Source organism: Perca fluviatilis, chromosome 6 (assembly GCF_010015445.1).
Source record: "Perca fluviatilis chromosome 6, GENO_Pfluv_1.0, whole genome shotgun sequence".
Taxonomy (NCBI): domain Eukaryota; kingdom Metazoa; phylum Chordata; class Actinopteri; order Perciformes; family Percidae; genus Perca; species Perca fluviatilis.
This window is the reverse complement of record NC_053117.1, coordinates 20,428,285-20,442,185: the sequence shown is the minus strand read 5'-3', so window position 1 is coordinate 20,442,185 and position 13,901 is coordinate 20,428,285. Positions and strand designations below refer to the sequence as shown.

At 38.7% G+C, this 13,901-nt stretch overlaps 1 protein-coding gene across 1 annotated transcript in view; it reads right to left on the bottom strand.

Annotated features, from left to right (window-relative positions):
* Positions 1 to 92: 92 nt before the first annotated feature.
* The window catches only part of vps13a (vacuolar protein sorting 13 homolog A), a 41,147-nt gene continuing 27,338 nt past the window's right edge, over positions 93 to 13,901 (bottom strand). Inside the window, exons 47-67 of the mRNA XM_039803160.1 lie at positions 12,197 to 12,329; positions 11,465 to 11,522; positions 10,940 to 11,111; positions 9,992 to 10,145; positions 9,616 to 9,762; positions 9,345 to 9,426; positions 9,177 to 9,246; positions 8,237 to 8,348; positions 7,963 to 8,076; positions 7,650 to 7,795; positions 7,477 to 7,558; positions 7,186 to 7,299; positions 6,922 to 6,997; positions 6,326 to 6,489; positions 5,681 to 5,726; positions 5,357 to 5,480; positions 4,806 to 4,920; positions 2,210 to 2,295; positions 1,758 to 1,881; positions 1,535 to 1,609; positions 93 to 1,270 (exon numbers count right to left, since the gene is read on the bottom strand). Coding sequence (XP_039659094.1) covers positions 1,220 to 1,270; positions 1,535 to 1,609; positions 1,758 to 1,881; positions 2,210 to 2,295; positions 4,806 to 4,920; positions 5,357 to 5,480; positions 5,681 to 5,726; positions 6,326 to 6,489; positions 6,922 to 6,997; positions 7,186 to 7,299; positions 7,477 to 7,558; positions 7,650 to 7,795; positions 7,963 to 8,076; positions 8,237 to 8,348; positions 9,177 to 9,246; positions 9,345 to 9,426; positions 9,616 to 9,762; positions 9,992 to 10,145; positions 10,940 to 11,111; positions 11,465 to 11,522; positions 12,197 to 12,329 — 2,245 coding nt within the window. The 3' untranslated portion in view covers positions 93 to 1,219. The remainder of the gene's footprint in view (positions 1,271 to 1,534; positions 1,610 to 1,757; positions 1,882 to 2,209; positions 2,296 to 4,805; positions 4,921 to 5,356; positions 5,481 to 5,680; positions 5,727 to 6,325; positions 6,490 to 6,921; positions 6,998 to 7,185; positions 7,300 to 7,476; positions 7,559 to 7,649; positions 7,796 to 7,962; positions 8,077 to 8,236; positions 8,349 to 9,176; positions 9,247 to 9,344; positions 9,427 to 9,615; positions 9,763 to 9,991; positions 10,146 to 10,939; positions 11,112 to 11,464; positions 11,523 to 12,196; positions 12,330 to 13,901) is intronic.

The following is a 13,901-nucleotide window of genomic DNA, read 5'->3' as shown; positions in this document are numbered from 1 at the left end:
GAAATTATATTTATGGTAATTTTAAATAAACATTTATAGTTACTTAATAAAGAGTGCACTTTGTGTGGTTGAGATTTTCTGGGTACAAGAGATAATTTGAAACACATTTTATTTGAATACAAACATAAATGCCAACAGAAATATTTTGTTGTATTAATCTGCAATGCACCCCAACCCAAAAGCAAGTCTTTAAAATATACATCAGAGTAAACAGCAGCTGTTAATAATTAGCATTCATTTCTTTTAAACATTCTTGTCTCTGCATAATTCATCAACATAGTTGGCATTGCATATGTGTGGTATAAAAACATAAAAATCACAAAATTATAATCTGTAGCGCCATAATACAGACTATTGTGTGAGGATGGATATATACAGATAGGATACTATATTCGATCGATATACAGCATATTGACATGTCAGTACGGTATAAAAATAACATGCGACTCTAAATCACACACTGAACAGTCTTCCTCTTGCAGAGATGTAAAAAAAAAAAAAAAAAAAAAAGAGGAGAAAAGGAAAGTGAGAGTAAAAGAAAACAAGTTTGTAAAACAGTACAATTTTAAATAGTTTCCCTTTTATATAATCCTGTGAAATAAACAGTGTACAAGATAAAATGTGCTACAACAACTATGGTTGATTTGGCCTCATTGTTATTCAAGCTGTTTTCTACCATGTCTCTTACTAGCTGTTGTACCTTAACAGTGTAGCTTCTACAGCTAAACACAACTTGAAATATGTTCAATAAAAGTTAAACGGAATTAGTGACTCAACGTGTGCGTGTGTGTGTGTGTGAGAGTATGGCACACTAAGGTCTAGAAACATTATCCACTTTCACCAGCATTTCAGACCCAAGCAGATAGTGATAAGATGCATTTGTAAACTCAAGACTTTGCGTTAGTTTTCATAAAATAAATGATTAAAAATCAATTGTGTGTGTGTGAAAGGATGACCTCAATCAGAGTGAAGACAGTGCATTCAGTGCATCTGTGGTAAAATAATATCAGCGGTCCATTTATAGCACTTTTGTAAGCATGCATACATACACACTACTCACGCAGTCCACATACATCCTCGTTTCCCACGACTCACACATGGAGGTAAACCAAAGTAGCATGCAGTAAAGAACAAAGGCACTGACACACACAGACTGTGAGTGTGTGTGTTTTTTTCTTTTTTGTTTTTTTTAAAATCATTTCTCGCTCTTCTTGACGAGTCAGTATTTGGGTAAACTCTCTCTTGCATCGTCCAATCTGTCAAGAACCCACTGAAAAGAAATAAAACCAAAAGTTAGAACTCATTTAATAACAACTATTTCCTGTGACTGAAGGTTTGACACAAACAGTAACTTCGGCAAGGATGACTCAAGGAAACATGAATTTGAGTAATACAAATGGGATTAAAAAAAGTGTGATGATATATAGACAGCAGATAACAGTCAGGTATTTCTTTAACAAATTAACAATAAAAAAAATGTATCTATATAATCTAAATATATAGGAGCATCTTATAGTGCAAATGGTCAACATACCTTGGCTATCTCGGGAGTTTTGAAGTTTATGATCTTTCCAAACTCCTTGGCATGGAAGACAGACTTCACTCTCTCCTGCAGTACACAAGACAACACATTTGGTGCAATAATCTGCTAAATAATTGTTTAAAACCTGCTTATTAATAAAAAAAAAAATAATAATGAAGTGAAGTCCTTGGGGGGAAAAAGCAAGCGTCTGATGTGCAAGAGTTTGCTTTTGTACCTTGGCCTCGATGCGAAGTCGGCGGTCCTCTACAATCATTGGATCCTTGGTGAACTCTTCAAACAGATACTGCCATTCACAGGTCAGCTGGCCAAATGTGCCTTTGGTCACAAAAAATATTCCCCTGGAAAAGAAACCACATAAAAAAGGGTTAGACAAAAGCAACGGATATCTCCTTTGAGGACTCCATCGGTAAAGGATACAGTATACTGTTTGAGTGATTTATTTTAGCAGCTTTTAGGAAAGAGCACAGAAATATTATATTCCATTTACAAAAGCACAATAAGGTTTACACTGGAATAAAAAACATACAGTAAAGATGATCTGTGATATACTGATGCTCATGGGTGTTTGTGAACATGATAGGAAAACATAATGTAATGCTCATCTCAAACCCAACCCTATCTTGAATAGGAGCAAGCAGTCAAATCAGATGCCGAAAACACTCTCACCTCTTGGTGATCATGAGGAAGTCTGAGTCATTGACCTTGGCATGAGCAAAGTATCTGTACTTGGCAAAACGTCCATTCTCAATTTTCTGAAGACAGAGAGAAAGAAAGTGGGTCAATATTTAAACAGCATGACAAAAAAACAACTCAATGTCTGAATTAGACTAAAACAAGAATGCTAATGACAATTTATATTGTGTTCAAAACATTTTCAAACAACTGCATACTGTAAATAAGCATGAGCGTCCACAGTCCTCTGCAAAACAGTCAACAAATAATTGGATTGGTGAGGAAAGATGCGATGGAACAAAGACAAAGACAATGGCAGGTAGAAGGATAAATGTAAACATTTTATTGAGAACAAGAGGGCAGTGAATAGTGGCAGTGAATGATAGAATGATTAAACAAACTAAGTGATGAAGACATAGACATCTCTATGATGAGTTTCTTTTTACAATGAATAAATATCTAAACAATGAGAAGAAAGGTTTGCTTGGATTGTGTAAGCTAAAAAAACAAAAAGTGATAAATGATAAAGAACTCAAAAAATAAAGAAAATACAAATCAAGTTAATAAACATCTAAAATACAAAATACATAAAAAGACACTCTTTATTTCTTTGATTTGATTAAATCTTCCAAAAGTGAACTTGAATCCAACTTGACCTCCAGTACAGACAAAGCACTACCGCTACACTACAGCTGTCACTTCTAGTTTTCCTCCTCCCCCTCATCCTCTGAGCCAGTTCTACGCCATTCACTGTAGGCCAATCTCCTCTGTGGACATGACAAGAGAGAAGAGTCAAGATCAGAGCAGAGAGAACAAGGGGAGAGTGGGTTTGGCCTCGTCTCTTCTCTATCAAAGAATAATTCTGTTGTAAGTATCCTATATTTGTTTTTTGCCTAAATACCAATTAGGTTTGCTGCTGTCCATCTGCTTTGCTGTCAAAAGTTTCCCACCCGAAGTGTGAAGTAAATGTACATTCAGTCACATTTTATTCAAAGCCTATTTAACCAGCTACAACAGAAACATAAAACACAAGCATGTGTCCTACTTCTGTCATTAGTCCTAATTTGGCATGAGGGAAAATAATCTATCATTACCACTATCATCAACATACACACAAAACTAGCATATAGGTCTAAAGATGGTGATACAGATGGGTGACAAATTAAAGGAAAAACCTGAATGAAATGATGAAAGAAACAAGCATGTGGGGGGGGGTCACTGAATGGTATGATGAGAATGAAAATGTCAATCATAGCTATGGCCTTCACAGTCACCAGATCTCGACCAAACTGATGTCTTGGAGCACGCTCTCCGCCACCATCGTCGAAACACCAAATTAAGTTATATCCCTCCAGGAGAACTCCGATATTTGTAGAATCCTTACAAAAGGAGCCTTAAAGCTGTTCTGGAGGCTCCCTGAGGCCCAAAACCTGCCTGAGGCACTTTAATTTGTCACTCATCTGTAAATCTTTACTTTACTATTAGCCAAACAGTGTAGCTCTGACCTGAGACTCATAAGCAGAAACTTCAACCCACTCCATCCAGGACGACTGCTACACAACGTCAACACAAAAAAGTGACCCATAGTTTAAAGCTCATAGCTTAAATGAAGCAGAAGTGAAACTACACTAAAATCTACAAATATGAGAAACCGTTCTACTGACAAAGCGGCTCTGAACCACATTCAGCTTAATGTGCTGATGAACTATACTGTCAGTTTAGCCAAATGGCTGCTTGAGTTATTTTAGCTTAAACCTTAAAAGACAATATACTTGCATTCAGATGTTGCATAACAAAACAAAATCAACGCAACACATCACAAGACACTAACCACATACTACAAACATGATGTTATTTGAGTAATAGTACGGAGCAGAGGATGTAGCTACACTGCACAGAAGCCCTGCTGCAGTAAACTACCTAATATATTTCTCCCTATTAATAAGTGAATGAACACCAAATGTCCCAGTAAATCTTTGCTTTGGAACTGAAGGTGTTCTCAGAGTTTTTTCTACTTTTGCTTATGCTTATTTGCTTAATTTGGTTGCAAATGTGTTATTTTATATTCGTAAAACACAAAATAGCCACAGCGGTGAATTAATCACTGAGAATTGAGCTCTCTAAGGATCTTGTGACAGCCCCTGCTGTGTCCTTAGAGCCAGGTCATAACAATCTAACAGAAAAGGCCAATAACATTGCCAAAATGAGTTTCAAAATAATTAAAAGCAGACTAACGGGAGGATGATTTAAAGAAAAACAAAATTTCCAATGCATGTGCATACACGCACACACACACACACACACACACACACACACACACACACACACACACACACACACACACACACACACACACACACACACACACACACACACACACACACACACACACACACACACACACACTCCACTAGCAAAGCTGGACAAATTGTTTAGAGTGCATAACAGATGCATCACTTAACTTACTGTCAACTATTTAGTTGTATTAAAGTGTATGAGGTTTCCTCATCTCAGTTAAATAAAGAATTTTAACTAACTGTTGCCCAGGTCTGATGGTGGAGAGCTGATGATGCAGATATTTTTGTTCTACCTGGAGCATCTGACTGCCGATGCCCTCCCTCTCCTTATATGGTCGTATGACGCCATCCTCATGGATGAAGCGAGGAGGACGCAGAGAGGCAACATCTTGTGAAGTCTCTGCTGCCCTGAAAATGAGACAAGACACGCAAATACAGTTTGAGACGCAGCTTCCTTATGAACACACACAAAACAGGGATAGATAAAGTTACTGCATAACTGTGCATACACACAGTATGTCTAAGACACGCAAACCTTCACATGTGCATACAAACACAGACCTAAATAGCTTCTGCCATGGCCCAATGACCAGCTGTAATAAAAAGACGTTTTTTCTTTGTGCAACTACTTAAAATGTATTTCTGAAAACCATTATGCCACAAATTATCTTCTTACTTATACTATGCAAGTTGTACATTCTTTTGGTGTTAAACACCCCTGTGATCCCACCACAGAGCCACATTATTATATGTTCTAAAACTAGCAAATGTACACTGGCATATATAATATATATACACTGTAGCACATCAATGGATACATGCACACACACAGAAATGAACAAACCTCTTGATCCCTTGGAAAGTACTGCTGGCCATGTCAATGATGCCTCCTGTAGGTCTGGCTACTGCACCAACCAGACCTTTCCCAACACCTTTAAAAAAGCCTGCTGCACCCTCCTTCTGGGCTCCTGCAAAATAACATCATTACATTTATGAAAACTGATAAAAACAGAGCTGGTAATGTACGATGTTCCACAAACAGGACAGAATCCACAGTAACACAGTACCAATATTTACATTTTATGCCATTATTTTGGCCATTCAATTTTCATTTCAGTACACTATGTTATCACTGTTCTAATCTATATGAGAGTCCAATTCAACATACCTTTAATAGGTTTGGTAACAATCCCTGTGATCCCACTGACAAAACCCTGAAAGGAAAACCCAACATTAGCAAGTAGCAGCAATGTATTCATTATGGCAGACCCTCTTCCAGGCCGTGGCAGATCTACATTTTTATTCTTACTAGTTAATCTGTTAAATGATTAAATGAGAGCTGCAACAGAAAGATCATTATCGTACATTCTTAGAATTAAAAACATCAGCCTTGTGTCAAAAGTATATTTTCTGATTAATGTTATAGTTTCTGTCGCCCCCATGAGGAATTCTAAATAATGACAACAACAAATGTTGTCGGATCCACATGATACAGCCTTCCATGATAGCGCACGCACCCCCACCCCTCCTCCACGCAGTTGCTAGTAGCCAAGGAGGACACGGAGGATTAAAAAAACATGATGGACTCTTCAGAAGAGGTAATTATTTTCACTCAAGCTTCTGCTCGGGAAAGTCACCGGACGCCACAATCTTCTAAACATAGCCATACTGAGAAATACAGAGAGAGTTGTGTGGAGCTGATAGTCTTAATTAGCTTTGTAGCAACTCATTTGGCAACGGTTTGAACGTAACGGACGTTCAATAATATCAAAACGTTACACACTACAGCTTTAACAAAAATTTTATTACGTACAGACACTAATCCCTTTCCACCCCTGGTCAGCCCCTCTCTCAGGCCACTGGGTTGTTTGTTCATAGCTTCTCGTCTCTTCTGCTGGTATTCCTCATCCATCGTCATGGCAGCAACACCCTTTGCCATGGCACCTGTGATCCTGGAGGCTGCACCTGCTATTCCCCCTGGAAGGCAGATATGAATCTTTATAGTTACTACATTCTTTAATATGTCTAGGTCTTCTTACAAGTCTTTTTGTGGGAGAAACTGTTACTATGTTCTTCTGTTATTCCACTGTCGCTTCATCTTCTCTTCATACGGCAAGGCAATTTGATTTATACAGCACATTTTATAACAGGTAAAATAACTAGTCAAAAGCCTGAGAATACAGGGAAGTTTTCAGTTTACTTTTGAATGTAGACACAGTTGTGAGAAATCTTAAGTCTCATATTTGTTAGAATAACAAAGTTCTGAATAAAGCAACCAAAACTAAAACACAACAAAAGGAGGAATAAAGTTTTATGTATCTTTATACCACAGAGATCTTGTTTAGGTTTCTCCTAAAGGGATCAGACAACGTTTTACGGATATCATTTTTATATGAGCCCTGTACTTACCTACAGCTCCTCCCACCAGAGCCTTCACCCCAAGAGCCATTCCTTCTACAAACTCCTCAGGCCCCTGGATGGCTCCCTGAAAATTTTTAATAATTTTAAAAGCTGTTCACAATCTATTGAGTCCTACAATATATTTAAAGATAGAGTGTCATGTCAATGTTCCCCTTAAATAATGAGCACTAAACTTGAACCTTTTTTTTTATTTTATTTTTTTAAATACCACATAGATTTTTGCTCTTGTCATTACTTGTATTACAATCCTACCTGATAAGGCTCATAAAAGAAGGCTTCCACTCCCTCCGACAGTCCTCTGATCAGTCCAAAAGGATTTCCGAGTACATCCAGGCCCAGCACCAGCACATACATCTGTTTAATAGCCTGAAATATGCATATATACAAACTGGTAAGCGGAGTCGTAGCCAGCCCTTGGTTGGTTTTGGTTTCATTCTGCACAATTTTTCATACATAATGCCTTGAGGGATAAAAAAATAAATAAATTACACACTTCTGCAGATTCTGGGTGACTATGGCTTTGTCATTGTGCATGTGTGTTACCTGCTTGGAATAATGTCTGATGACCTCCCATTGTAGCTGCTGGGTGGTACAAAACTGGAAGGTCAACTCGAAGAAGGCCAGCCTGAAATCAGTGACAAGTAGTTAGTCAAGTAGCAGGGACTCCTCCACTCCTTTTTTTTTCTCTATTTGGGCCTTCACATGCATGTTCATACTTAAAGACAATGTCCTGCACATCAGTGAGTGTGGCGCCGATACTCTTCAGCAGCAGGTTGAGGGACTGGACAGGAATGAGCTCCTTATCTCGCTTCTCCTTCAGGCCGTCGTCTCCTCCCGTACTCAGAGAGAAACTCAGGTGCAGCTGCAAATTCAAAAAACATGACTAAGTGTGGCTGTTTCTGGTGTTAAACTCACAACAGAAATGTACTATGTAGCTGTGTCTTGTAAACTGATTTTGATGTTCTATTCATGTGTTTTCCCATTTCAACAGTAAATACTGAACTTTCTTTTCACACATACTGTACAAACCTTGATGGGGGAAATGTGGAAGTACTCATAGAGGCTGATAGGAGAGGTGTCAGCAGCAGAGACATGGTTTAGTTCTGTCTTTATATACTCTATGTCCTTCTCAAACAGTTGCACCTAGAGGAATAAGACAAGCACAATTAAACTGGCACAGAAAACAAAAGTCAGAATGGATCTCAATGACTCTTCAAAGTCAATGAAGATCAATCTCATGTATCACAGATTCTGAACAAAACACAGGGTGTGTTAACGGTCTTTGGATATGTGAGTATCTGACCTGTTCTGAGCTCATGATGCTGGCATTCTCAGGTGTGAACAGGTCAAGGATGGCGTAGAGGAAGCCCAGATCGAGCTTTAGATCCATCTCCTGAATCAACACCTTGAAGTACCTGAGGTGGACAGACATTTCCATCACCATTTTGGAGCAAAACTGAGCAAAGAGTTAATCTATGAATTGTATGCAAGAATGTGGCTAACATTTAAAGGAACACGCCAACTTATTGGGAATTTAGCTTATTCACCGTAACCCCCAGAGTAAGACAAGTTGATACATACCCTTCTCATCTCTGTGCGTGCTGTAACGCTGTCTGACGGCTCCAGCATTAGCTTAGCCCAGCACAGATCCTGCCGGTAACTGGTTCCAACTAGCCTACTGCTCCGAATTGTGACAAAAGTGACAAAATAACGGCAACATGTTCCTATTTACATGTTGTGATTTGTAGAGTGACAGCGTGTACAAAAAAACAACGTAACATGAGACACGGTTCCCGGTTTGTTTACGGTTAGAAGATGGCTGTGTCTCATGTTACGTTGTTTTTTGTACACGCTGTGACTCTACAAATCACAACATGTGAATAGGAACATGTTGGCGTTATTTTGTCACTTATTTGGATTACTGGAACCATTCACCTGCTGTTCTGTGATGGGCTGATGCCGCTGGGGCCGTCAGACAGCTTTACAGCACGCACGGAGATGAGAAGGGTATGTATCGACTTGTCTAACTCTGGGGGTTACGGAGAATAGGCTAAATTCCCAATATGTCGGCGTGTTCCTTTAAAGCATTTAAAATACAAATGGTTTTCAGGGCAGTGGGATTATAGGGAGTAGATCAGAATCAAAGTATAAAATCTATTGATGTAAAACAGAGCACACATACAGTATACAGTACATCACAACAAACAGTTAAGCGAGAGAAGAATCAAATGAAAAACAATTACTTGATGCGAGAGATATCAGAGTGCCCTGCGGTTCTGGTAACAATGCTGATATCAGTTAGAGGTTTCGGTTCTGTAATAAAAATAAAAACCATATTACAGACTTAAACACTGCATCCAAGCAGCACCTAACGCAAAATTAAACATGACATACAAAGTGAATTAACAGACCTGAATCCATGGTGATAGATTTTGGCAGTTTCACAGGGTAGAAAACATAGGGGAAGATGGCTCCTGAAAGCTGATTCTGGATCTGTAGGAGGAAAGCATGTATACTTAAAGTGAATAGAAAAAAAAGGAACTAAGGACTCAAGATGCATTGACGAACAAATGCTGAAGAAGGCAATTGGATGACTTGTTGTAATGTAATACTGACATGGATATATTCAATCTTAGAGGATTTTTATATATATATATATATATATATTTGACTTCTTTTCACCTGAATGCGGTGGATTTGGACCCGGTAGGCACTCTGTCGTGGTGAGACGCTATACTCCACCTTCACCCCAGGCAGGAAGTGTCTCCTGAGATATCCCTCAGACGGCTGCAGCATCCGCATATCAACGCCATTGGGAGTAAAGGACACCTGGAGGACAATTTCAAACACCACATGATTGAACACATAGGCCTGCAGATAATGATTATTTTCAACAATTATCCACCTTTTGCTGCAACTTTTTAAAGTCAATTTTATGAATATATACCCTACATGGGTAATGTAAAATGGACAGATTTCATTTTGTACTATTTTTAAATCAATCACTTGTTACTAGATCAAATCAGGAAAGCTGAATATACAGTAATTAGTCTCTAACCTGGAAGTTGTTTTCCAGGTCGACGATGGCGTGGTCTACGGGTCCAGCGTCAGTGTAATTTTTGAAGCTGTTCTCCAGCATCTCAGCTTCTTTAGTAGTCAGAGTCTTCCACCGATTCTTCTTCTTAGGCTTTATTTCCCACACCACATCAGAGCTGTGACAAGAAAAGAGACACCAGCGAGTGTAAAATCATTACATGGAATAGAGCTTCAGGATCAACCAGGAGTGGCCAAACATCATGCAAATACATAATGCATCTTATTGCAGTATTATGTTGTATAGAGGACTACATGATTTATAGGTTCTGCTGCTAATGTTATTCCACAGTAATATTAAAGACCGCACCCTCTTCTGATATATGTGCATCTTCAATTTATCTGACATTGAGTGTTAATTTTTCAATTTCTAACTTTTTGCTAGACCTGTATATTATAAAACAAAATGTAATTCTGTATTTTTGCCATGGCACAAGCAGCAACTGCTGCTGTGGCCCGTTTTTGCTGTCTCACTCACTCACTCACTCACTCACTCACTCACTCACTGATACTGAGCTGAGGGACGGTGTGTAAGGAGACATAACATTCAGTGGAACAATAACTATGTCAAGGTTGTATAAAATTAAGATAATCCAGCATGCAAACATGTAACAAAACCCAAATAAAGATGATCGATGTAACTTGTCTGGCCAACAATTACAATTCGTATGAGCCAATAATGTCGGAGGCTGGATGTTTTCGGATAATCTCAACTGCATATCAGAGAACAGTGTGTTGACTTTTAATACTATTTACAAAACACGCACAATAGCACAACATCACCATCTTTACCACAACCCATACACATTTGGATATATTGACTTGGCAGTGAGCTATAGTCATAACATGAACCTTGCCAGGTTATGTGCTTTTTATTACATGTGTACACATGTGTATGTTGCTTGTTATCTACCTTGTGATCCCAATAAAGGAGATCTCCTGGCCGCTGCTGTTGTTGACCAGAGAGACGCCCACGTTCTGTAGCGAGAGGATGATTTCCTGTTCGGCCAGTTGTGCCTTCTCGCTCTCACAGAGCAGCTTGTAGATTCGTTGCTCCTCAGTGAACAGCACGACGCGCTGCAGACCTTTGGATCAACAACAAAACCAAACCATAATGATATAACACACCAAAGGCAAATTCTTGTTATCCCTTCCCACCTTCAGGATCATTTACAGCATTGTGTCCCTAAAGCTGGTAGAAATTCAGTGATTAATTATTTAATTAATCAAGGATGAACACGAGCAATGTGATCAATACGCCACCTTGTTGTCTATTTGTCCTGTCCTCTAGCATGTGTGTTCTTAGTACATGGCTGATGCACTGACAATAAACTGGCAGTTGTGAAGATTATTTTAAGTGAATATAAGACTGTAAAACAAAATTACAGAATGCATTTAGGTGGTCTGGGCATTTCATTTCAAGCTGCTTGTACTTCACCTTCATAAAAAGAGATCACAAACAGTTTTCCGTCATTGTGCATGTCCTCACGCAGGTCCTAAAGATGCAAGAGCAGACAAACACATACCGTTTAAACAAACATCATAGTGTCTCATCCAACAATTGTGTCCAGGAAAGGTTAAACTGTGCTTACATTTAATATTACATGCAAAAGGCTATTAAGGGCCTAAAAAAAGGTAAGAGAAATGGATGAACTAGACCAAACCTATTTCTACAGATTCTTCAATATAAGTACACATCATCACCAAACACATATGTTTTGACATTTAGTCAGCAATAATATCCACTGCCACTATATGCATCTATTTTTATTTGGCACAGATAGCATGCAACACAGGGAAATATATATCTCAAAATTAGCATAGATCCATTGAGGTAGATATTAGGAGTGCATTTACTGAATGACCTATTACTATCACACATTTAGCTAACAACGCAGGGTATTTTGTTTTTTTTTCTAAAATGTAAATACTTGGGCATAGTAAAAGTCGTAAGTGTGATGTCTACAAGGTCTATATGTGAGGTAACAAATGCATATTGCTTTAACGCTGAAAGAAGACTGATTCCTAATATCTGCTGGAAAGGCAAAGTCAGCAGCACCTTTACTTTTGACAAGGTGAGAAGGTGTCTGTTGAGTAAACCAATACATTGATAAATATTGTTTTATTACTCAACCACAAACATTATTGTGTCTCAGGTACAGCACAGTACCTTCTCACTCTTTAGCTTCCCACTGTAAGTACCACACTTCCAGCAAAGCTCTCGGGACCCAGTGGGTTCAGTCCAGGTGTAGTGCACAGCTTTCCCAGGCTCCAGCTCCTCCTGCTCCGCCTCCTTCTGAGAGCTGCACGCACAAGAAACCCACCCAGACACACACATGCTGTATATATCAGTAACATTACTTATAACTACTAAAATCAAGGAATAATATTCAACTGATTTGAGATGACAATAAGCAAATAATGCAAGATGACTGTAGAGTAAAACAGAGGACAATATTTATATATATATATATATATATAAGAGCCCAGCCACCAAGAATATACCGCCATTACAACCATCAAATCCAAAGAACCTGTCCGACAGTATACACAAACAATTTGCATCAACATACAGAAATAAGACAGTATATGACAGCAGACATAAGAAAACGAAATAAGCCATAATTTACAGATAGAGATGGAAAATAAGAGAATATTAGCAAGCAACAGAACTACTGGAAGAAGCAGGAGGTGTGATTCCGCTGGCAGAATCCCATCCATTCAGCAGCATTCAGAGCTAGATTTCTACAAGTAAAGATGATTTAAAACTTGATAAGAGATCAGAGAAACATGGTAATACATGAGTAAATGGGTTTAGATGTCTAACCTGCTCCTTTTACTCTCCCCCAAATGGTCTTTAAACATTTCCAGCAAATCAATAAAAAAAAAAAAATGTACAAGAAATTTCCAAAGTACAACGATTACCGCACAAAAATGTCTTAAACCTACATTGTGTAATTGTTTTAGTTGATTCTTAGCAACAAAAAAAAAATAAACTTTGTTCTTTCACAAACATGTGCTCATTTAAGTGTAATAGACCTTTTCCACGGCAGACATGTTGACATGTCATAGTGGGAAAAGCACAGGTCAGGTGTATTCAAAACCATTACTGATGGCTGCATTCCACTTAGGAGAGGTCCTGGTACTGTACATGCTGACTCACTGAAACAGCTTACTGGGACACTTGATGGAATTGAGCCATCGTTAAGGTTATCAATTTCAGCTGTGCTTTTCCTACTATGACAAGTCAAAATGTCTGCTGTGAAAAAGGTCCATTACTTCCAGCAACTAATCAAAGTATACTCGTAAGCGTAGAATCTGCCATTCAGAATCGTTCAGAATACATAGGAGCGAGTCGCTCGAATGACGGCAGCCATGTAGCACCTCCATCTTTAAAATACATTAGCCAAAGAGGGACATCCCTCCACCATTTGCACAGTGGCACCGTGACGAATGCCAGGGGGAGATTACTCGCCAGGGAAGCGAAAAAGAGAAGCAGGCAAAGCAACAAGACCAATTGGAGTGGCTAGAACAGCTGCATGTAAACGATGGAGATACTAAGAGCTAATTTTGGGTTCGGCCACCGTAGGAGTTGAAACGCGCTCAGAATGGGAAGGGCTAGAAAGTAATATTCAGCATATTCTTACACAATGTAGCTTTAAGATATCATTTTTGACAAGGCTGATATGGTATTTATTTCTCATTGGTAAGGGTGAGGAGCAGATTACACAGACAAACCAGAATCAGTCTGACCACACTCTGCACAGTGACTGTGACATTAGGCCTATAATGTTACACCAACTCATATTTATGTGCTGTAGCATTTATGTGTTTCTGCCCTCTTGCCTGCCCCATAAATCGTTAAAAAGTAATTG